Genomic DNA, 24,173 nt, shown 5'->3' on the forward strand with positions numbered 1-24,173 from the left:
GGCTCCTCTTTTAGGGAGCTTAATGATCTCCCACCTCCCTCAGTCTCTCTCTTTCCCTCTCTCTCTCTCGTGCTCGTTGAGCGCTGTAATGCTCTGCTTGCCTCACTGAGCTACTGGTGGTCAGGGAGCTGCGAATGTTATCTGATTTTCCAGAGAAGGCTTTGGAGTTGGACAATAACAGGAAGCGTCCAGAGGAACGGCTGGGCTGGGCTGATCACTTTTGCCATTGGAGGGGCCTGATTGTCCAGCGAGCGGCTCGGTGGAGCTCAGACAGGTTCACATGCAGCTGGAAACAGACACCGCTGACCTGAAACTGAGGAGGATATAACGACTCTCGATCACTAGGGATTTTCCAATCAGGGAAAACGACTGTTGAAGAGACCAAAACTCTGGTATGCGATCGTTTTTATATATAATTGTGTATTTCTTATCATATTTTATGAAATTGAGAAATTTTCCACCTGTGTTAATGGCTGTATGATGCTGTGTTTTTATATTTAAATCTCTGTTTAATGTAAGGAGATACTGTGTGAAAAGACACCTGTTTTTTCATTCACCTGTCTGTTTTGATACTTGGTGAATATATTTATATAATGATATTTATTGAATTATATTATATAAATATATATATATATATATATATATATATATATATATATATATATATATATATATATATATATATATATATATATATATATATATATTTAGTCTAATGAAATGGAGATCTCCAAACTACAGTTTTAGCCATTCGTTTATCACACTTTATCAATTTGTGTCTATAGATTTCACCCCTAAACACCATTTAAATGCTGTTTTCTTTGAATAAGTTTTTTTTTTTTTTTACTGTAATTTCATATGTTTTTTTTCCTGTCTAATGAAAGAAGACATCCAAAATACAGTTTTAGCTGTTCATTTGTCACACTATCAATTTATGTCTACAGATTTACGTAAAATACATCTTTTTGAATGCTGTTTTCTCTGAATACCTTTTTTCCCTGTAATATTATGTTTTTTCCAGTCTAATGAAAAGGAGACTTTCAAAATACAGTTTTAGCTGTTTGTTTGTCCCACTTTATCAATTTGTTTATAGATTTCACTAAAAATACATAGTTTAGAAAGCTGTTACCTCTAAAAAGTTTTTTTTTCCCCCTGTAATATTATATATTTTTCCAGCCTAATGAAAAGTAGACATCCAAAATAAAGTTTAGTTGTTAGTTTGTCACACTTTACCAATCTGTTTATAGATTTCACTTAAATTACGTCATTTTAAATTATGAATTATTTGTTCTTTCCTGCACTGAGCCATACATATTAAATTCAGCAGATAAGTATGCCATATGAAGAGTTCAGATGCAAAAACTTCTAAGTGCCATCTGAATTTTTCTTCCAATATTAGCATATTTCTCAAGCTCCTTTTTCTTGATTCAGTAATTTCACTTTTATGGCAAAGAATAAGTTATTTTCATCGCTTTTAACATGAAATAACTGAACATAAACATAAGAAGCTGAGAAAAATGGTCATAGTTGAAGAAAATTCCAGATGACACTTAAAGATGTTTGTATATTCTATATAATTCACATGTCTGTAAAGAGAGATATGTTAATATTTAAGGTACAATTTTATTTCCTCCTTGCCCATATTTTTTTTTTATATTGGTTGTTGGTAAAAACTATTTAAAAAATGAAACAAAAAATTTAAAACTGGCTTTATCCCGTGTTCATTTTTTTTTTATTAAAAGGCTTATATTTACTTAAGTTTTGTTTCATTTTTCAAGTTTTACTTCATTTTGTATATTTAAACAATATTTTGGAAAACGTGTAATACATAAAATGTTTGCAATTCATATCAGCATGGGTAATAGTTATTACTTATTTCTTTTTAATCTATTCACCTGCAGTGTCTTGCTTTAAAATGATGATTTCGATTATAATATCCCAAAGAAATAAAAAGCCAAAGTATGCTTTGAATGATGCTTCCTGGACTAATAGGAAGGAAATTCCCAAGGAGCGCTGATTACCCATGGGAAGAGGTTGAACTTATCTGGATGTAGGGACAGCGAAACAATAATAAATCCTTACACCATCTGTCCTGCTTTTTCCTTGAAGCAGCACAGCATCTACAACTTTATTCTTAACGTCTCATCATCCCATATGCCAGTGTAGGAGAAATATTTTACCACACATAAAAGAGTGTTGTTTCATCATACAGAGAGCTGATTATATTAATTATTAAAGGTCATGTAAAACATCACAGTTCACTCTATAAATAATACAAACCGTGCATGCCTTGAGATTGATGTCAGGTGACACATATTTAAAGTATAGATGAAGAGAGGTGTGCGGCATGAGTCATAGGTGAGAACAGGTGGGTTGCAGACTGTGACACCTTTAGCAGCTTTTTTTCTTGAACTTGTGACACGGGAAGATGTGTGATAGAAGGCAGAGGAGAGTTGATGCGCGTCAAGCTGAATTTCCTAGAGGAGAGAGTAGGCAGACTGCAGATTGCTGGAAGCTGCTTCGTGATTAAACCTATTTTAATCTAAAACCCACACATAGACACACATTGAGACGCACAAGCATGTATACGCACACACAGACTTTCAAGCGAGTGCTTTAAAGAACAGTTGTGGTGGAAATTGAGTGCTTTTCAGTAATGTCAAATGTTAATGCTTTTACACTGAGAACACTTAAATGTGTCAACGTAGTGAGATTATAAAGAGGATTGGTTGTAAACTGTTGATAGCGCTGCATTAAACAAGGAATCATAGTATGAAATTAATTAATTGTTAAAGTCTGAATGTGTACAGAGCTGGGTGGAAACTAGAATTATATGATGGTTTACTTTAAACCCACGCATAGACACAGACAGAGGCACATATACGCACACATACACATACTTGTATTTATGGCTTATGAGGACTCTCCATAGATGTATTGTATTTTATACTGTAAAAATTAGTATTATATGGTCTTATCCCAATCTTAAACCTAAAGTCAACCCTCAGAGGAAACATGTGGCAAGTTTTGGCCCATTAAGTATGATTTTTAAGCATTTTGATTTATGAGGACACAAGGAATGTCACCGTAAACCACCTTAATAGAGTACAACTAGGTCATACTTATGTACAAAACCACATAAACAAGTACACACACACACACACACACACACAAAGAGAGAAAGACTTTAAAGCGAGTGCTTTAAAGCAGTGGTTCTCAAAGGGGAGGTCGGGACCCCTCGAGGGGTCGCGGGACAATAAAGGGGGGTCGCCTGGTGATTTCCAAAAATCTATTTATTTTTATTAAACTATAAGAATTATCATATTTTAAACTACTGAAGAGAAAAAAATAGATACTATATACTATATAGTTCCTATAGTAGCTTATAGTTACTAGTTCTATTGGATTGCGACCCCTGTGGTAGTTGCATTATTTTAAAGACACAGCAATAGCGTCAGATGCAGCAGATTGATTTTATAACACATTAAACTTTCTGGCCCATTTACAGCACTGACATACATTAAAAAATGAAACCAAGAATATACCTGGGTGTAGTGTTGTGTTTGCGCCATTGCATGCAAGGTTTCTGTATTTATAACCACCTCGGAGTATATTGGGGGTCGCGAGTCACTGACACTGTCATTTTTTGGGTCGCAGACTGAAAAGTTTAGGAACCCCTGCTTTAAAGAACTGTTGTGGTTTCAGCAATGTCAAATGTTAATGATTTTACACTGAGAACATTTATATGTGTCAATGTAGTGAGATCATAATAAGGTTTAGTTGCAAACGGTTGATCGTGCAGCAATAAAGAAGGCATCATTGTATGTAATTAACTAATTCTAAAAGAATTGTATAATAGTTTACTTTAAACCCACGCATATACATACAAAGAGGCACATATATGCATACATACACATACACATGCTTGTACACGGTTAATGAGGACTCTCTATAGGTGCATTATATTTGATACTGTAAATAAACGCTTATTATATGGTCCTATCCCAATCCTGACCCTAAACCCAACCCTCATAGCTTAATGTGGTAAATATTGACCCATTAAGCATGATTTTTAAGCATTTTGATTTATGAGGACACAACGTATGTCTTCCTAAACCACCTTAAAAGAGTACAACTAGGTCATACTCATTTACAATAAACCACATAAACAAGTACACACACAAAGAGAGAAAGTCTTTCAAATGGGTGCTTTAAAGAACAGTTGTGGTGGAAATTGAGTGCTTTTCAGTGATGTCAAATGTTAATGCTTTTACACTGAGAACGAGAACACCTCAATGTGTCAACGTAGTGAGATTATAATAAGGTTTAGTTGCAAACTGTTAATAGTGCTGCATTAAACATGGAAGCATTTTATGTAACAAATTAATTAATTTTAAAATAATTATGTGATGTTTTTTTGTTTTAAACCCACTCAAAGACACACACAGAGAGCCACATATATGCACACATTCACATGCTTGTACATGGTTTATGAGGACTCTCCATAGGCGTATTGTATGGTATACTGTAAAAAATACTTATTATATGGTCTATTCCCAATCCTAACCCTAAACCCAACCCTCAAAGGAAACCTGAAGCACATTTTGACCCATTAAGTATGATTTTTAAGAATTTCGATTTATGAGGACACAATAAATGTCTTTGTAAACCACCTTAATAGAGTACAACTAGGTCATGCATGTAAAATAAACCACACAAGTGAATACAAACACACAATCAAAGAGAAATACTTTTAAATGGGTGCTTTAAAGAACAGTTGTGGTGGAAGTTTAGTGCTTTTGCTAACCTCAAGCAAAGCTTTAGCAGTTTGAGGACACTTAAGAAGCATAATCCACCTCATCTTAATATCATCATCTAAATGAGCCTAACATAAGAACAGTCTATCAAGCTAAAGCGTGTTATCAGGGATGAGAATATCCTCATAGTGGGCTACAGAATGTATTAGGAGGCTTTTACAGCGTCACACAGTTAGAACGGGCTGTTTCCCATCATTCACAACAATACAGGCTAAAGACTGTGCCACAAGAGGAACCTTAATGAGACCATTTCATGACATTGGAGATAATGGATCCTTTCTTACTTTCTTTCTTTCTTTCTTTCTTTCTTCATGTTTGAATATTTCAGTTTTGGTTTAAGTTCTGAGCAAGTCATATTAAACATACCAAAAAGGTTTTTAGCAGTCTTCTCAAACTCACTTAAGTTTTAACATATTTTTTAAGTACTTAAGTTTTTAGACAATCTTAATCTTATATGTTTTCATACAGGTTCAAACAATTAATCTGTTTTAATTTCACATGAATGAATCTGTTGTACTGAATGACTAAGGCACATTTTTATACATATTGACATTTATTATTATTATTATTATTATTATTATTATTATTATTTGCAATATCAATTAAAGAAGAAACATTTAAACACTTTAATTGCATGTAAAATGTCAAGAACATTTCCTTTGTGAATTTAATTTGATGTAAACAAAATAGGATGCTTCATTTTTGACCTATGTATGTACAATATGGTATAAGCGATTATACTTCTCTGCCGGTCTAAATTCAATAAAGGGATGGTCCAGAGTGTAGTTTAAGACTTTGTTGTGTTTATAAGATGCAAATTAATGTGTGTTCATGCATCAAGTGTAGAAAATCACATTATTTTATATCTTACTTTGATTGTATTCAGCTACTCAGCTAGCATGAAAACGGCTGTCATGTTTCCTAGTTCCTCGGAAGACCCGCCCTCAAGAGGCTGTGATTTGTCAGCTAACAAAATGTGCTGTGATTTGCAAATCATCTCCACATCACCAGGAAACATCTCTTTTATAACATAACAGCACCTCTGGCCACGCCCTTCACTGCGCAGGGTGTGTGTGTGAATAACCTGAAGGGTTTATGACATCATTAACCCGGATGTTTTTTTTGTATTCCTCAAACTTGGTTGGCTTTAGGCTTTGCTAAGCTAACTCTGTAAAAGCCAATGTCTCTCTTTGCATTGAACTTTGAGCATATTGCATCCAGAGATGTTTTTTACTTCCACACCGCTACATTATACAAAAAGTAAAGTTTAAAATATGATATCGTAGTGGACCAACCCTTTAAACATGAACATAACACACAAGAGTAGACTAATGAATGTAATTTTTACATGAAACATAAATACGGTTATTGATGTTTGATGTGCACAATTATACAGAAGATGTATGTCTCTAAACTATTTTCTTTCATTTAGTTCAGTTCAATTCATATTTATCTAGCGCTTTTACAGTGTAGATTGTGTCAAAGCAGCTAGATGTTCTAGTACATTGAAACGGTGTGAATCCAGTTTTCAGAGTTGAAGTTCAGTTCAGCTTAGTTCAGTGTGGTTTCATTTTCACTGCTGAAAGTCCAAACACTGAAGTGCAAATTCATGTATGCGCAGCTCCACAAGTCCTAAACCAAGCAAGCCAGTGACGATAGTGGGGAGGAAAGCTGCAGTATAGGCACCAGAGGCTGGATAATAAAATGGGTCATTGAAAGTACATCATTATTTTGGATTAAGTGTAAAGTGAAATATGTTAAGTGAAAAATTATGGTTTCTTATAATCTATTTTATTTGCCTTAAATTTGCCTTAAAGCAAAAAATAAATCAGCAATCTAAAAAAAGTAAAGCCCTCTGATATTTACCACGTTTTCAGATTTTAGCACATTCTCACACTGTTATTTACTTGTTTATTTTATTTTTTGGCTTCTGTTTTTGTCTTACCCACTGCCTACTGTTGAACTCCACTCTGTATCTCAAGTCTGTCGGCGTACGTGTCGAGCTACCAGACAAAGCCGTCCATATAGAGATAAGCAGTCAGCTGGTAAGTGCAAAGGAACAGCGTCAAACAGTTTTAAAGACAAAATGCAGCCATACGTAGCTCTGGCTACATAATTTGTGTTCTCCAGAAAGGTATATAGTAGGGATGTAACGGTATCAGAATTTCACGGTACGGTAATACCTCGGTATGAATGTCACGGTACGGTATTTATTGAATCATTTACAGGAAAAAACAAAACTTATGAAAATACTCCAAAAAAGTGCCAAAAGTGTCAATGACATACAAATTAGTCATCTATCTGTAAGCTTTGAAACAGGAACTTCAATTTTAATAACAAAAAATTATTAAACCATGTAAAAAAATAAAGTTTCAATTTAGTATTGTTAAAAACTCATCACATTCAACATTTAATCACACTCAGCCCATCTACCCAGATGAGAGCTCTGCTAGTCGGACTTCTCATCAAGCATCTCCCGCTGGATCTAATCTCACTATATTTATTAAACAGGATATTTCATTTATCTTGTTGTCTTTATCTAACGACATATTCCCTGACTTTGGGCATTGGAATCTATTACTTGTTCTCAGGTAACGTGTTTTGGCTGAGCGCAAAGATAAGTTAATGATTAATGTAACCACGTACATTCTGTATATTGACTGATCGCTTGCCTTTATTTCCTATAATGTATAAACTTATTGTGTTATACTTTTATAATGGCCATTATCGATTATTAAAACTGATACTCAGCAGAAGAGAGGGTGTGTTTCGTATTTTCACTGAAATTGAAAGGAGGCAGTTGTTATCGGCTCCGTTTTGTTATAAATATCCACACAGTGATAACGCTCATGCAGCACGGCGCCTCAACATTTCTGCTGTCTAAGTTGCTAATATTAAAATGAAAATAGGCAGTTCCTTAAATCATGTTTACATTTTATTGTTGAGAAAGTGAAACAACGAAGCCAGGGTGATGTGAATGAAGTTATAAAGTACACTGTTCCCTTTGAAGATTTACCCGTGTCCTCGGTATAATCTGCTTTTCCATATCAAACTGAGAAGAAGAGACTGCAGCCTTGATCAAACTTGCGAAGTCTGAACTTACACGGAGATAATGCAGAACTGAACTGTGCGTGTAAAGCAGGTCGCACACCAGAAGCGACGCTCGGCGGCGCGCCGCGCAGCGCCACGTATTTTAGAATTCTAAACATAGGTTTTTTATCAGGATACACACACCGGCGCCGCAAGTCGGCGGCTGTCGGCGGCGCCCGGCGACGGCTCAGGACGCAGTTCATTTTTCAGCCGCGCCACAGAGCGCCATCTGATTAGTTTTATGTTAAATATCATTCGAATGTGCGCGTCTGATGTGCGATACTTTAATCTGTCATGTACGCGCCGTGTTGCGGCGCCGAGCGGCGCTTCTGGTGTGCGACCTGCTTTAGAGTTTTCCAGCTCTTTTCATCCCCGCTTCTAGCAGCACACTCCATTTCCGCATTACTGGATCTGTAGCAACAACAGACCGCAAGGGATGATGGTCAAGCACGGGCTGATGGCAATTGTAGTTTTCGTTACCTCCCGTTCGCTTCATTCGCCTGAGCAAATTTTCTCAGAAGACCTATAGTTTTACCGAGTCATGCGACTTCGGTAATATCGAAAAAAATTAATATTGCGGTATGACGGTATTTACAATACCGTTACATCCCTAGTATATAGGGCTACATTTTCAGACTGAGCCTATTTTGGACAATATAACCAACATATACTCATTCTGAAAACGTAGCCCTATATACGCTTCTGGAGATCACGGATTATGCAGCCGCACGTATGGTTGCATTTTGTATTTAAAACTTCCTGTTTCCTTTTTGGGCCTACCAGCTTACCGCTTGCCTCCATATGGACGGCTTTCTCACTTGTTAGCAGTTTTTACGGTGGCTAACTATGTAGGTCGGCGGACTTGAAACACAGAGAGGAACTGACCGCATTGACAGAGTTCGAGTCCAGTGAAGAACGGTTCTAGAAATGTATGTCAGTCAGTCAACAGCAGCTTCTGGTGGATTTACATGAGAACAGCAGGCACGAATGGCACTAGCAAGAAAAATTTGAGATCTCACAAAGCATACACAGTGGCCTCTGGAGGATTTGCAAAAACAAAATCTGAAAAAAAAACTCCATTTGGCACTCTCCAGAAATGTATTAGTGGTACATTTTCAGAATGAGCCTGGGTTGTAGATACTCTCAGATACTGCTTATGTGATCCTTTGTTTATATATATATATATGTACTGTGAGTTTGATCCATCTTATGCTATGTTCACACCAGATACGGAACGTGTAGATAAATCACGCTATTCTCACGTGAATAGCCGCTTGAATATTTGATTCAAACATTCAGATGTTTTTATTATAATGTGTTCAAAAGTGTTATTTTGGGGGCGTGTACATAGTTTGCTGTTTTAGGGGCGTGTAGCTTCACATGAAAATTTGTTTCAAATTCCCGCCCAACGTATCAAGGGGGTGGAGCCAAGAGCTCGCCCGCTCTGTGTTTGGCAACAAACAGGCAGACAGAGACGCTGCATGAGAGGAGCTGCATTCAGCCGTACATGTACGCCTCGGCCACAGACCAAGCAGAGAGTACACAATCATTTTTGTCTTTGTATAGTTTCTCGGCCAACTGTGTGCTAGTTTAAAGTGCCGAGTTTGTACACAGACTAACGACCCACTTAGAGCCGCGACTTGGCACAACAAACACAGATATTCGCATGTTCAGATGGCACTCTGTGGTAGAGATCTGCGCGGGACTAAATATTGAATCCGGGATTAAATATTGCCCGAATCCGACCGCTCCCGCCAAAATTCAGGATTTGTTGTCCCGCTACCCGCCGCGTTCCTTCCCGCTAACAAACGGGGGGAGAACAAAACCGAAAACCACCCAGCTATACGGAGTCCAGACAGACTATAATAAGCTGTCTGTATAAACACACACAGATAAGCAAACTCTTTCTTTCTTTCTTTCTTTCTTTCCAGTATCACCCCAATATGTCAGTATATACACTATATTTATACACATGTCTGTCCAGACAACTTGAAAAGTAAATTTTCCACCATACGTGCCCTTTAACTTGTAAATCACTCGCGCTTGACGCACGTTCCACGTCTGGTGTGAACGCAGCATTATGTGACATTTATAGCCATACTGAAAGCAACAACAGATTGTTTACCTCAGATCTTTAAAATAAAATTACTAGCAATAGCATAGCATCTTGTTACATGTACTGTACTTATTATAGTTTAATCCAAAGTACAAATTTACTTTGATTTTATAGGACAAAAATCAAGTTCAACCAAAGTAATTAAATTAATTTATGATCTCTATAAAAATATTTTACATTTTAGTGTATGAATTTTTTTCCCCTTTGGCAGAATAAATATTTGGATTAATATTAATTTCACTTTTAGTTTCAAACAAGTCAACGATATAATTTGAGGAAAGTGTAAGAAATGACAGTTTTTTTAGGCTAATCAAAAGCAAAATTATACTTTGATGTTATGATAAAAAGACAAAAAAAAAATCTAAATAAAAATCTACATTTTACCAAAGTAAAAAAATAATAATAATTAGTGTAATATAGAGAATAATAATTTTCTATAATAAACAATATGTTTACCTTGTGTGAATGTATTTTTTTTTACCACAATTAATATTTTTGATTTAGATTGAAATTTATTTTTAAAGTTTGAACCAAAATTATACTTTTTCAAAGTACTATTTTACTTTCAGACTTCATATTTATCTAATGAGTCAACAATCACACAACGTTTTGCACAATAAAAATGCTTAAATAACTGCAAAATGCTGATGAATTATAAAATACTGGAAGCAAATCATTTGTTAGCACTTTTTTTTTTGACATTTTTTTTTCCAGGCCTGTTTTGCATGTAGGTCATTATACTACTTATTATAGTTGTTAAGTAAACTCGAACTTTTGAACTAAACGACCAGTATTGAAGTGATGTGAAGTGAATAATGGTCTTTTATATTTGACATATGTCTGTATTATTGATTATGTTACAGTGTGTTTGCATCATTGTTTTATGTTATTTCCCTCTTTAATAATGTAAAGCTGCTTTTGAAATTGCTGGTGTTTACATTTTTTATATAATTATGACTTTTGCAATAATGTCTTTCTTTCTTTCCAACATTAAAGTGTATGTACTGTATGGGTAAAGAAACCATCAACACTGCAGCACTACAAGGCATGAATTATCATACAGATATTTGTTTTGTTGTTTTCTGCAGATGATGAAACAGTGTGCCAGAAGGCAGATGACTGAGCCTGTCTTCAGGGTTGCTGTCCTGCTCGCATTATGTAGCCTCAGTATCGGAGTCGATGTCCACCAAGCTCAGAAAACACCATCTATCTCGAGTGCAGCACTTCAAAGACATAAAAGAGATTGGAAATGGGATAAACTGTATGCGTATGAGGAAACACGACCTAAAAACCCACCTGAAAAGATTGGAAAGGTAGACGGTCTTGTAAACAAATGGATCACACTTTAATTTGGAGAGATCCGTTCACACAATTAGCTGTGATTTCTTCCACAGACAACATTACATTTGCTGTGCAATAATAGTTAATTAAAGGATTAAAGGTGACATTGGATGCTCATTTTACACAAGTTGATTCTTTAGGTTCTTAGCATATCCCCAACAGGCACACAACGTCATATGATATAGGTATTTGATTATATTTTGGTCACGATGTCAGGGGAGCAAAGTCCAATGTCAGTTTAACGTCAAATAAAGTCATAATAAGACGTCAATACAACGTAAGTATAAGTATCAGTAGACGTTGATCTTTGGCTGATTTTAGGTTGTGAAATTAACTAACCAAAGTCATCTTAACATTATAATGTGGCATCCATACACCATCTAGGTCTAACAACAGTAGATGGTGATCTTTGGTTGGTTAAAATTTGTAGCATTAACTAACCAAAATCCAACATCATATTAATGTCAGAATGATGTCCATACAACGTCAATGTATAACATTGGTAGACATTGATTTTTGGTTGGTTTTAAGTTTTGGAATTAACCAACCAACCAAAGTCCAAGTTTTCATTTCCAATCAAAATCCAATAACGATGTTGAGGTACAACTTCAATCTGACATAATTTAATAATAATAAAAGTAAGCTAAAATTGCTCATCTGCACCACACCACATTAATAATCACAGTTCTGCATGTGAGAGGATGATGATGTGATTCTAACACCAGTAAACTGAAGCTGTCATTTGCTTACTGTAACATAAATTAACAATAATGAATTATATATTAAAATGTTCTATCTTTCAGACACAATGTAGGTACAGCTACATCTTTGCATGCAATTTGATGTACAGTAAGTCCGGAAATGTTTTACTCACACAAACATGTTTTTGCCCACTCTTTCTGGAACATTCCCTTCACAAATAAAACTAATCAGCTTTACTATTGCCTTTTCTGAAGGTGGTATTTTGTCTAAGGACACCTGTGAACCTCTACATACACAAAGTAGAGTGCATGCCAGGATCGCTTCATTGTTAAGAATCTAAGTGAAAATGTAGTACGATGTCACCTTTAAGGAATCAAAATTTGGGTCATGCAGGAAAAAGGTATTATACAGTATAGCATTAAAAGCAGCCAATATTTTGGTAATATTCTACTGATGAGCAAGAATTTAATAGTGAAAAAGTATCTTCAAACTATTAAATCATGATTTTGTCATCAGTTCAAATAACATTCTCAATGTACTATCCAGTTATAAATTAGATCTAATTGAAGAGGCATTTAGGAACTGCTGTTTTTAAATAATGATTGCCTTTGTTTATAATTATTTTGTGTGTATTTCTTTTTTCTTTTAGCTAGAAAATACATTTTTTTCTTCGTCCACAAGATATATTCTCAAAGGAGATGGAGCTAAAGACAAGTTTGGTGTAACTGACAATGGGGATATTGTTGTCCTTGCAAAGCTGGACCGGGAAACACAAAGTGTCTACAATCTCTCAGCTTCTCTCCTCAACATACATACTGGAGAGTTAGTTGACAAAGATGAATCATTTGTAATAGTAGTACTGGATATTAACGACAACATCCCCGTTTTCGATTCTGACCAATCTGGATCCATCAGCGAATCCTCTAGAGCAGGTAACAGACTAACACAAGCATGTGCTTGTCCATTGATGCATGTTGCTTTCTGTGTTGGCAGCATTTAGAATAATATGCAGTATTGACAAAAAAATTAACAAGAATAGACAGTTATCTGAATTAATGCAAGTAAAAAAAAAAGAATGTATCAAAAATGAAATTGTTTTTTTTTTTTCATTTTTCAAATACATTGACTTTGTAGGAACAACTATAATGAAAGTAAAAGCAACAGACGCTGATGATTCCTCCACTGAAAATGGAAGGATTGACTTCAAACTACTAAATGGCACAGACCTCTTCAAAATCAAGCCCAATGGTAACACCAAGACTGTATTTATTTGATTAGGAATGCAATATAGACAGTGATTTTACACCTATATAAAGTACATAAATAAAGTAACTGTCTAAAGTTACTTTTTTAGGTTTTATTTAAAGAAAAACTGATCTAAATTAACACATTTACAGACTTTTTTGTTTATTCATTTGAGCTACAACATACAAACAGACTGTTAGATTGAGATTGACTTAATTTAATTGTCATAAATTATTAATATGGTATTCAGTGGATGACAATATTTTGTAGGGGTTTTTTTTATTCAACTAAATAAATACACATTTGTCAATAAGCATGTATAAGATTTAATATTTCAGTACATTAAAATCAAGCACTTTTACATTTCGACTGAATTGAAACGGAGAACATCTTGATTTGTGTGCTTTGTTTGCCACTGTTTTTTTTTTTTTTTTAGGTGACCTAATAGCATTGAAAAGTGACCTCGACCGTGAGAAACAGAGTCAGTATCTTATTGCTGTTCAAGCCAAAGACATGCCAGAACACCTGACTGGGAATTCTGCCACTACCGTTGTTACCATCAACATAAAAGACATAAATGACAACATTGCCACCTTTAAGAAAGGCAAATAAAATAATACTTAAGCTAAACTGCATGCTACTGTATAAAGTCAGCAGCACCAACAAAACATCACTTTCTTTTACAGAAAGATACCAGTTTACAGTGAAGGAAGACTTGAAACCCGGAAGTGAAATTGGCCTTTTAGAGGTGGAGGACAAAGACGAGATACAAAACAAAGATCCAACATTTGCGCTACAATCTAAATTCAATGATGTGTTTGATATTAAACGAACTAAAGAGAAAGATGGAATGCTAAGCCTCAAAGTGGTAAGTGTGTCAAATATTTTATACAAAACTAGTTATTAAACATTATTTAAGACTGAGCCATGTTGTTTACTTGGACTTTTTTTTTTTTGAAACACTTACAGCCTCTTGACTATGAAAAGGAGAAGACACACAAGTTTATCGTAATTGTGGAAGAACACACAGTATCGAGAACACCTGATAACAAAGGGCTGTTGAAGAGAACCGAAGTAATCATTGATGTAACTGATGTTGATGAACCACCTATTTTTAACCAAACAGAGTACACGTTTAGCGTGTTCGAGGGCCCATTCAAGAATCCTGTCATTGGAGCTGTTTCAGCAAAAGACCCAGATAGTGCCAGTTATAAAATACGGTATAAACTGAACTCTGTTTTTATTTATATATCAAGATAAAAAAAGTTTTTGAACTGTCTTATATGTGTAGATGGAGCTCAAGAAACCTAATGTTTAATTATTTAATGGTGACATTTGATTTCGATCCCAACAGGTATACCATTGAAAATGCAAACTGTCCTGTAGATGTGGATCCTGTAAATGGATATTTGTCTTTGAAGAGGACACTGGACAGAGAGCAAGAATCCTTATATACATTCCAGGTTACAGCACATGAAGATGTTTTGAATGGTAGGATGCTTTCATGACTCATTTGGAAAAGTTCCACATTTTATGCAAGTATGGCAAATGCAATACAAGTTTGGAAATAAACTTTATGTTCAAGTTCGAGTTCATTTATTCATAGAGCACATTTAAAAACAAGACTGACCAAAGTGCTGTTCATAAGACAAAGTGAAATAAAAAGGCAGAATATAAAACATAAAAATAAGAGAAATGGCTGGAAAAAAAAAAACTTTAGCAGTAGAAAGGACAAAATAATATTGAAAATAATATTAAAAAGCCAAGGATTTTTTTTAGGAGTGATTTAAAAAAAGATAGTGATGGAGCCATGCTTTATGTGCTGTAATATACTGTATATAATGTACATATTTGACATTTTAACTACAGACCTATCTCTTTCTCTCCCTCTCTTTCTGTCTGTTAGCAGTTCTTATTTGTAAGTGACTTAGGATAAAGACATCTGCCAAATGATTAAATGATTATTATTATTATTATTATTATTATTATTATTATTATTGTTGTTGTTGTTGTTGTTGTTGTTGTTGTGATTATTATTATTATTATTATTATTATTATTATTATTATTATTATTATTATTATTATTATTATTATTATTATTGTTGTTGTGATTATTATTATTGTGATTATTATTATTATTGTAAATTTTTACCTTTAATTAATGCAAAAGCCCAATTTATACAATAATAGCTACTTGTTATAAGCTTTAAAAAGGTGTCTAAATGTGTCCAGCATATACTATTAGTATTATTTTATTTTTATTTGTATTTTTTTAAAGTGTCAACACAGTTTTGTTTGTATAGTGGAAGAATCACAGGCATGCTGAATTAGTGCTGGCTAAATGGTCTGTTAATCGTGAATTCGCTTCAAGAAACCCATAAGAATAGGACTTCTGGGAACTGTTTTGTTTGCAGTGCTAAATATTATGTATATTTGTATAATTATAATTGTTAAATATTATAATTTTGTTATTATATTATATATTTTTTTAATCTTTACTTTTTTTATACATTAATTACCAAAGAACCCTAACTAAACAATGGTAAGATGTAAACTTATGGAGTACAAATACTGTATGTTGGTAGAATACTATTGTTGGTACAATAGTAGCATGCTGTGTATGAGACAAGATTAATAATCATCATCCACAGATGATTTATATGTCTTTATATCTTATATATTAATTTTTTGCTCTGAATCCGCAGGTCTTAAATCCTCTACTATGGTTAGCCTGAAGGTTCTGGACATTAATGACAATGCACCAGAACTAACCAATGGGAGCTACGTGTATGTCTGTGAGAATGATAAACCTAACACAGTAAGGAGTTGTTCTAATGCATTTCATATGAACACATGTATAACGATTGACCTTTAGAAAATATCTGTATTCATTCATTGCTCTCTTGCAGATAATTGGGACTATTGGTGCCTCCGACAAGGATGAAAATTCAGGCAGGTTTCGCTTCACTCTTGCAAGAAAGAGCTCAAACTTTTCCCTCTATGATAACCAAGGTGGGTTACTAAAGATCATTCACAGAGTGCTTATAAATTGTTACTATAACTGTAATCAATCACATTATAGATTGCTTAATTTGAATAAGTGTGAATGCAGCTATCCCACTCTTAGTGTGCAAACAGACCAAAACCACTAAAAAGATGGATCTTGCTCTGTTTAATAGGAAGTCTGGATTGGTTTAATAGAAATATAAATGCAAAGCATATCAAATACATAAAAGTAGACCAAAAAACAACACAGGAAGTCACATATTATTACATATACGGATTTTTATTTATTTTTTTTATCCTTAAATCAGGTCATTGAAAACAGTAAAAATTAAGAAATGAACTTCATGTGTGAGCACAGCGTAAAATTTAAATCCATATTCCCTGTCCTTCTGCTCATCATAGTGTAATCAGGCATAAGAAGAATAAAACAAAAACACACCAGAGCACTGCAAAATGCATTAGGTACAAGCCACTGAAAGCAGCAGACCTGCACAGTGAATCTGTGATCTGACACTCGGTGTTCTGAATGTGTCATACCAAGAAACAATGAATCTTCTTTCCTCACAGCTGTATAATGAACTAATATGACAGAGTAAAGTTTTAAGTGGACAGAAATAATGCATTGACTGAAATTAGGAGACTTGAAATCATACCTTTCTGTTGTTTAATACTATATTTATACATTTATTATACACACACAAAAAATCCTTTTAAAAAATCTCCTCTTCATACAATGGAAATGTCCTCTTTGTTTTTATTTTCTAACCAAAGAAAATAAAAGTCAAACATGTTGCTTAATTTTTATATAAGTATATAAACATATTTTAATTTTTTTTTTCGTGACACAAAAGTTTATAAAAGCACAGCAGACATATAACAATCATTTGACGTAGGACAGCTTACAACCAACCAACAATGAATATATTGTTTCAATTATTTCTAATTTCTCTTTCATGTAAACTGTCGTAAATTTGATGTCTCATCAACTACAAATTATCAGACCGGAGGTTTAGAATATCAGAAAATAGACTTTATTCTCCATAATAAAGCCGAGAAAGAGCAGAGCAGACCCCAGAGCATTTTGAAGTCTCTCCTGGACACCTTCTAAAGTCTCTTCTGCTCCTTCTCCTTTATTTATGTTTTTGACACACCCCTATGTGTCTCTTTTTAACTTTTGACCATTTTTGAATAGGTTTTCTAGTCTAAGGGGTCCTGCTATTCTTGGCTCTCAGCCCACTAGCTCATGTCAACATAGATGTTACAGGTCTGTGTCAGCAACTGTTTTGACACCAATTTTCTCTCTCCATAGATGCAACTTATGCAAAAGGATTGTGTTTACATACATTGTCATGAAAGCATAATCACTTGATAATATGTTACTCATTCTAACTTCTGACACATATAGCTTCATAGAAGTATTTAACATATATAATCAGTGCTTTACATATTCAGTTATTCTACACAATCAGTCACTCAGCTTTCTCCTAGTGTTGCTCCTGTGCAGGCATACTCATCTTACACAGTATTTTTAACACACGCTGGCATGGTTGCTGCAAACACTACATACATTTTGTGAAGAGAAAATTAACTTGTTTTACACTTAGAAAATACTTCACACTGAGAGAATAGAAATCTTCTTCAAAACCTATAAAATAAATACATTTATTTCCAACCTTAGAAATCTAACTTTTATTTAGTGATTTCAGAATGTTGTTATACCAGATTGTCCTCAGAATACGCTAGATGAACATTTTAATCCAGGCCACACGAATGCCAAAGTGAAGATTTACTCTTCCTACTATTGTGTGAAATGGGATATTCTTAGGCTTGGTTGCATTGAATTGTCACAAGAACCTCAGCAACGTTTCCCTCCAAGCATCAAGAGAAAACAAAATCAGAATAGAAAGTCAACAATAGCACTGTTGACGAAAATTGTTTGGGTACAAAAAAATCTGCAGTTTCCCCTGATTAAGAGCAAAAAGAACCAGTGCATCTTTTTGATTGTTCATTCTGGTTGTAGATAATACTGCGACAATTGTGCTGAAGCAAGGAGGTTTCAGTACAGAGAATTCAGAGGAATATGTGCTGGAAATTGAGATTGCTGATGGAGGAACGCCAGAGCAAAAGAGTGTTAACCTGCTGCAGATTAAAGTGTGCACATGTCAGTCGGGTCGACGGGTGGAGTACTGCATGTCCTACGCAAGGACTGGAATGAGTGTCAGTGCCCTCCTCGCCATCCTTCTCTGTATCATTACCATCCTGGGTAGGTTCATCTCAAATGGATTTTTTTTTTCTATTACAAAGAATTATGTTTAAAGCAAGTGACAAAGTATTCATTCATTCTTTAGTAAAGAAACAAATTAAACACATTTTTAAAAGGAAACATTATTTGATTAAGTTATAAAAGATTATGTGATGGTATATGGATGGTCATACACAAACAAGTTACTTTTGCTGCTTGTTCAAAATACTTATTTAAAATAAGTTGAAACACAATTCTTGTTTGAGAATGACAACTTAATTTTTTGGTGATCAATTCACCTAAATTAGTAAAAACGATTGCCCCAAAATACTAATTATCTTTTAAAATCCTTATATTTTGCCTTCATTCTTCAAACCCCAAAAAATGTCTACACATTTGGTTGTAATAAGTTTTCAACCAGTTTGTAAATTGGTACAAAAAGCTTTGAAAAAAGATTTATTGTGCTTTACATTAGGTATAGGCCGGATCTAAGATTCTGACAGTATCATCAGCTTAGATAAAAATATTACGACTTCATGATATCACGATATTGTGATTACTTGCCTAAAATATGTTATGCTCTATCTTTATACATAAACTGCCATTTTGACTTAAAAAATAAAAAAACTATAGTCTTGCTTGAAAATTGTAACTTGATTTTGTGGCATAATTGATGAGTATTTTACTTGCCAGATACTATGGTAACTACAAACGTTTGGAAGAAGTGCATTTGTTTCAATTTGTGATCAAAATTGACAGGAACCAGCTGTGCGCTTCAACAAAAATAATGCACACCTTCCAGCCAATCTAAATCAAGAATTTGAACTGACCATGGAGTCATTTATTTTTAAGAAACATTGTAAATATTTTGGAACATTAAACACGTCAGGCTTAACATGTTGGAGGGGTCTTTTCTGCTGGAAATACTGTAGTCTTGTTTTTGTACTGTTTTCCAAACCACGGTAAACATTATGACCGGTTATAGTCCCATGCCTATGTTATATATTTTAATAAGTACATTTTAGAATGAATATGTTGTTTCATTTTTACATAACTATAACTGAAACATTATAAGCCAAAGCAGAATGAATGAATGAATGAATGAATGAATGAATGAATGAATGAATGAATGAATGAATGAATGCTTTCTATGTGCATATAATCACTTGTATATAGGTCCACATGACAATGGGCTGTCTTTCCCTTATTAACTGAAGTATACATATCAGTACCTTTGGAAAAGATATCACCTCAGTGACAGATTTAGCTACTCTTCGAGAGAGTGTGAGATGAAGACAGTTATATGTACACCTTTTATAAAGTAGATGTTTACACTTAACAAGACAAGCCACTAATTAATGTTCAGTCACAGAAGCATACTCGCTTTCACGCGCTGCCTTGAGGCTTGAGGCTAAGTTCCACCTGATGTTCTCTTTCAGTTAAAATCTATAAAGAGTTTAGATTACATAGAAAGAGAGTTTAGATAAAAATAAATCTAAGATAAAATAAGTATGTGTGAATATAAGCAATAAAGAAAGAATTGTAACTCGTTGTTACAGTTCTACAGTACACATTCATATTTGTTGTTAAGACACTGTTCCTGTCTGCAAAAAAAAAAAAAAAACTGACTTGTTAAATTTGTAAATCAACATTAACTATAATGTTAAAGAGCTTTGTTGTGATTTTTTTAGATATTACATTTATCTATATTTATATATATCTATATTATATTTTTCCTGGACAGTTCTGTGTTTCAGCTCTATTTTAGTGCCCTTATTTGTTCTGCAAATAATATGTCTAATTCAGTATCTCATATTTGCTAAATTAATCAATAATTCTATTTATCTAATCTAATAAATGTTTTTTAGCTGAGTGCTACATTATTGTCTTCTATCGAGTGATAATAGCCTAATAGGCATGGGGCAATATTCCAACTTCCAAAAGGTAAAGACTTAAATGTATGTAGAAAACTGTAGCCATGGTTACTGTTTGAATCACTATATATGCAAGTGTTGAAGAAACATTCAGAGCTGAAACTCATAGATCACAAGAGATTTTACCAATCAGAGCAGATAAAGGTTTTAGAGAGGCTGGTTCCTTGGATAAACCATTTCAGTTGTTGCTCCAATATATATAGTGAATTTTTCAAACAAACAAAAAATCTTTTTTTGACCTTGTTGAAGATCTCCAAAAACAAATTAGCATTTTAAAAAGTATAAATACAAAACTTCCTGGTAAAGTAAATCAGAATTTGTCAGGAGTATGAATAATTTCGGGCTTGACTGTATGCTGATATTCAATATATTGTGACATACACAATATTGATATCATGGACACTTAAAAGTTTTTTATAGTCAGTTAAATGCCAGCTGAAGGAGCAATATCAACAGATATTAAGCAGACAGTCTACTAATACTCAAATAGACCACCAAAATAAACTTACCAAATTTGTAATTGTTTTATTAAAGGGAAATAAAATAGTATTTCTATGAAGTATAATAATAACTATAATATGGCTATTTTTCACTGTTGATTTTAATGCATTAACTTTGTTTACTATTGAGACTTTATTGTAAAATGTTACCCATCGTACTTTATCATCATTGTATAGTTTAATTTGTTTAAAACCTTTAACTAACTCTAAACATACATATAAAATAAAGGACTATTCTAAATATTGCTGGGGTTGGGCTTTGCAGCCTATAGGTCAATATCATGACAGTCAGGTGATAAATCCCTTACATCAGGGGTGCTCAACCCTGTTCCTGGAAATCTACCTTTCTGCAGTTTTAAAATAATATTAATTGTGCTTATTTTTCTCTGTTTAGTAATCGTAATCCTCATTGTGTTGAGACGGCGCTATCAGAAAGAAGTTCTTGTCACCAAGGCATCTGGCGAAATCCATGAGCAGCTGGTGAGATATGACGAGGAGGGCGGAGGAGAAATGGACACCAATGGCTACGATGTCTCCATCCTGTCTTCTGCCTGTCACGATAGCAGCTTTCGGCCCAGTGTGGGACCTGCACTTTATGCCATGGTCAAGAAACCTCCTGCTTGTAAGGGTGACATGGCCATGATGATCGAGGTGAAGAAGGACGAGGCAGATCGTGATCGAGATGGCATTCCCTATGACACATTACACATCTATGGCTATGAGGGAACCGAATCACTAGCTGGTTCCCTCAGCTCTTTGGACTCGTCGTCCAGTGGGTCTAACCTGGATTATGATTTTATACATGAGTGGGGACCTCGGTTCAGGACCCTGGCTCAGCTTTATGGAGTAGACGGCTCTGATTCGGATAGCTCCTACTGAAGTCCATGGTCATCATCAGCTTGATGGAGACTGTGGTTTTCTCTTCATGGGAATTTTAGTAAGCATCCCATGCTACCGCTTTTTGAAAGAAAGTGCCAATATGTGTTTTTCCTCCATGCATTGTTATAATGAGCACTACTGTATTTGAAATCTACAAAGAATAAAGGGCCATTCACACCAAGGATGATAACTAGCGATAATAATAGTGATGTCAGTCTATAAATCATTTTATGAAAGAACTGATTAAGTTTTTCCTTAATCATTCAAGGAAGAACAGCAAATTTTACTCCAAAATATAAAATGAAACTGGGACAAAAGAACAATATTTGACCACCTGGTGATTGACAAAATGACAGGCAGTCAGAACATATCTTATCCTTGATCATTATTGATTGCAAGCTCATTTAACACACATTTACAGTACTACGCACAGTTAAAAGATTTAGCACTACAGACCCCTATTTATGATAGGATTCATGATTGTAGTTTCTAAATTTATATCAAGAGTCTACAATTGGCAATTAATTTTTTTTTTTTTGTAAATAATGTGTATGTGGACCAATTATTATGCAAGTTTATTTATAAACTAATTTTGAGAGTGGCACGTGCTTATGATTGATCACAGTTGGTCCTGCATTAGCTAACGCATGATTCACCAATCAGATGATTATTAACTCACTATAAATAACCAGAGTTTCTTACCTCTGTTATCTTCGCCTTGAAGAACCCCCACCACCCCCCCACTCCCCCACAACCCCAGTAGCATTACCGTCACTGGTTCAAATCCTTAACAGGCCAGTTGTCATTTCTGTGCAGAGTTTACATGTTCTCCCTGTGCTCGCTTCTGGGTTTCTCCCAGTTTCTCCGGTTTTCTCCCACAATCCAAAACATGTGTGATAATTTAATCAATTAATTTATATTAGCATTAAAGTCAAACTCTTAACCAGCAGTATATCTCTAAATAGCAATTTTTTAACTGTCATGAGGTCTAAATAAAGGAGGAGTTTTCGAGACCTACCTGAGCTCAAACTCCCCTGTCACCCTGCAAACGAGAGGGAGCCATGGGCTCAAAGATCATGAGGTCAGGGCTCTCTGCCGGGACAGCATGCCAAACTCACTTTATAATTAATCATCAGCTAAGTGTAAACTCTTGAAAGGATAAAAGATTATATGTAGGTGTATTGATGTAGCAAAGACAAAAAAAGTGTTATTAGATATTAGTTATTAAAACTATAATGTTTAAAAATGTTGAAAGAAAATATCTCTGTAAAATCTTAACAGTGCTTGGGAAATGTTTGAAATGCATTAATATTTCACAGAAGGGCTAACAATTGTGTATTTAACTGTAATTGTGTGTTGGACATAAGTATTGCTATCGTTCTTGATGTGAATAGGCCTCAAATATGTGTTAGTTGAAAAAAAATGCCTTGGTCTTTCAGACTGGTTTTTGTCCAGGTGGATTTTGTATAAAACAGCAATGGACACTGGACCAAAAAAAAATAAAAACGCTTTTAGGCTGGTTCATCCTCAGAAGCGTTGAGTTAACAATAGATATTGCTCTATATATGCTCTTTTTGCTCAAACCAATTTGTAAAGCAGATTGTTTTTTTCTTATTTTAGATGTTGTATTGCTCAACTGTTTTACATTTTTGGACAATTGGTGGAGAATTTGTATGAATCTTTTGGCATGCACCAATATTTTACCAACCCAAAAGCCTAAAGTATACCATGTCTTGTTTTGTTCATGAATATTAGCATACACTAAGCCAAACGCACATCCTTTCAAAGTATGCTCCATTTGTTAGTGTGAATGAACACAGGCTCAACACAAGGATTAATCCTGCCTAGTATCTTTGCTTTTCCTACCCAAAAGTTATGATAACAGCCAGACAGAATCTGTTGCCATTTTTTGCTATTTCTGATGATAATTTTGTAATAAATCTGTGAATTTATGCAGAATGATTTTGGGAGTATCATAACTACAAACTTAATATATGAAATAAAAAAATAAAAACTTGTTTACCTTATATGTATTGTTTACAATGCAAATCCAAATAGAACCACCTATTTGGTAAACAAAGCAAGTCTCTCATTTAATATCTCTACTACAAGACAGATAATATTACTTTACAAACTGTAGTGTAAATAAATCATATGAACATTCTCATGTTAGTCAATAATATTACTGAAATTAATTCATGATGAATTTAAATGAATTTAAATGAATGAATATAAATTTACACACATTTACTCGTCAATTAATAGACTCGATGGGCTAAAAATCTGTGGATTTCTGCGCAC

General features: G+C 34.3%; 1 protein-coding gene and 1 long non-coding RNA gene across 2 annotated transcripts; one reads left to right on the forward strand and one right to left on the reverse strand.

The window, feature by feature from the left end:
- Positions 1–267: 267 nt before the first annotated feature.
- cdh5 (cadherin 5) lies at positions 268–22,553 on the forward strand. Its single transcript, NM_001003983.1, is given in 12 exon segments — positions 268–392; positions 11,112–11,336; positions 12,716–12,998; positions 13,201–13,314; positions 13,748–13,915; positions 13,998–14,179; positions 14,281–14,531; positions 14,666–14,802; positions 16,017–16,129; positions 16,221–16,323; positions 18,338–18,580; positions 21,388–22,553. Coding segments are annotated over 11 exon segments (2,304 nt in total). The 5' UTR covers positions 268–392; the 3' UTR covers positions 21,873–22,553.
- On the reverse strand, positions 7,735–10,365 carry LOC141375105 (uncharacterized). The gene is made up of 2 exons (XR_012382582.1): positions 8,249–10,365; positions 7,735–7,942 (listed from the first exon to the last, which is right to left on the reverse strand). It is a non-coding gene; the product is annotated as an uncharacterized lncRNA (long non-coding RNA).
- Positions 22,554–24,173: the final 1,620 nt, after the last annotated feature.

This window comes from Danio rerio, chromosome 7 (genome assembly GCF_049306965.1).
Source record: "Danio rerio strain Tuebingen ecotype United States chromosome 7, GRCz12tu, whole genome shotgun sequence".
NCBI classification, from domain to species: Eukaryota; Metazoa; Chordata; class Actinopteri; order Cypriniformes; family Danionidae; genus Danio; species Danio rerio.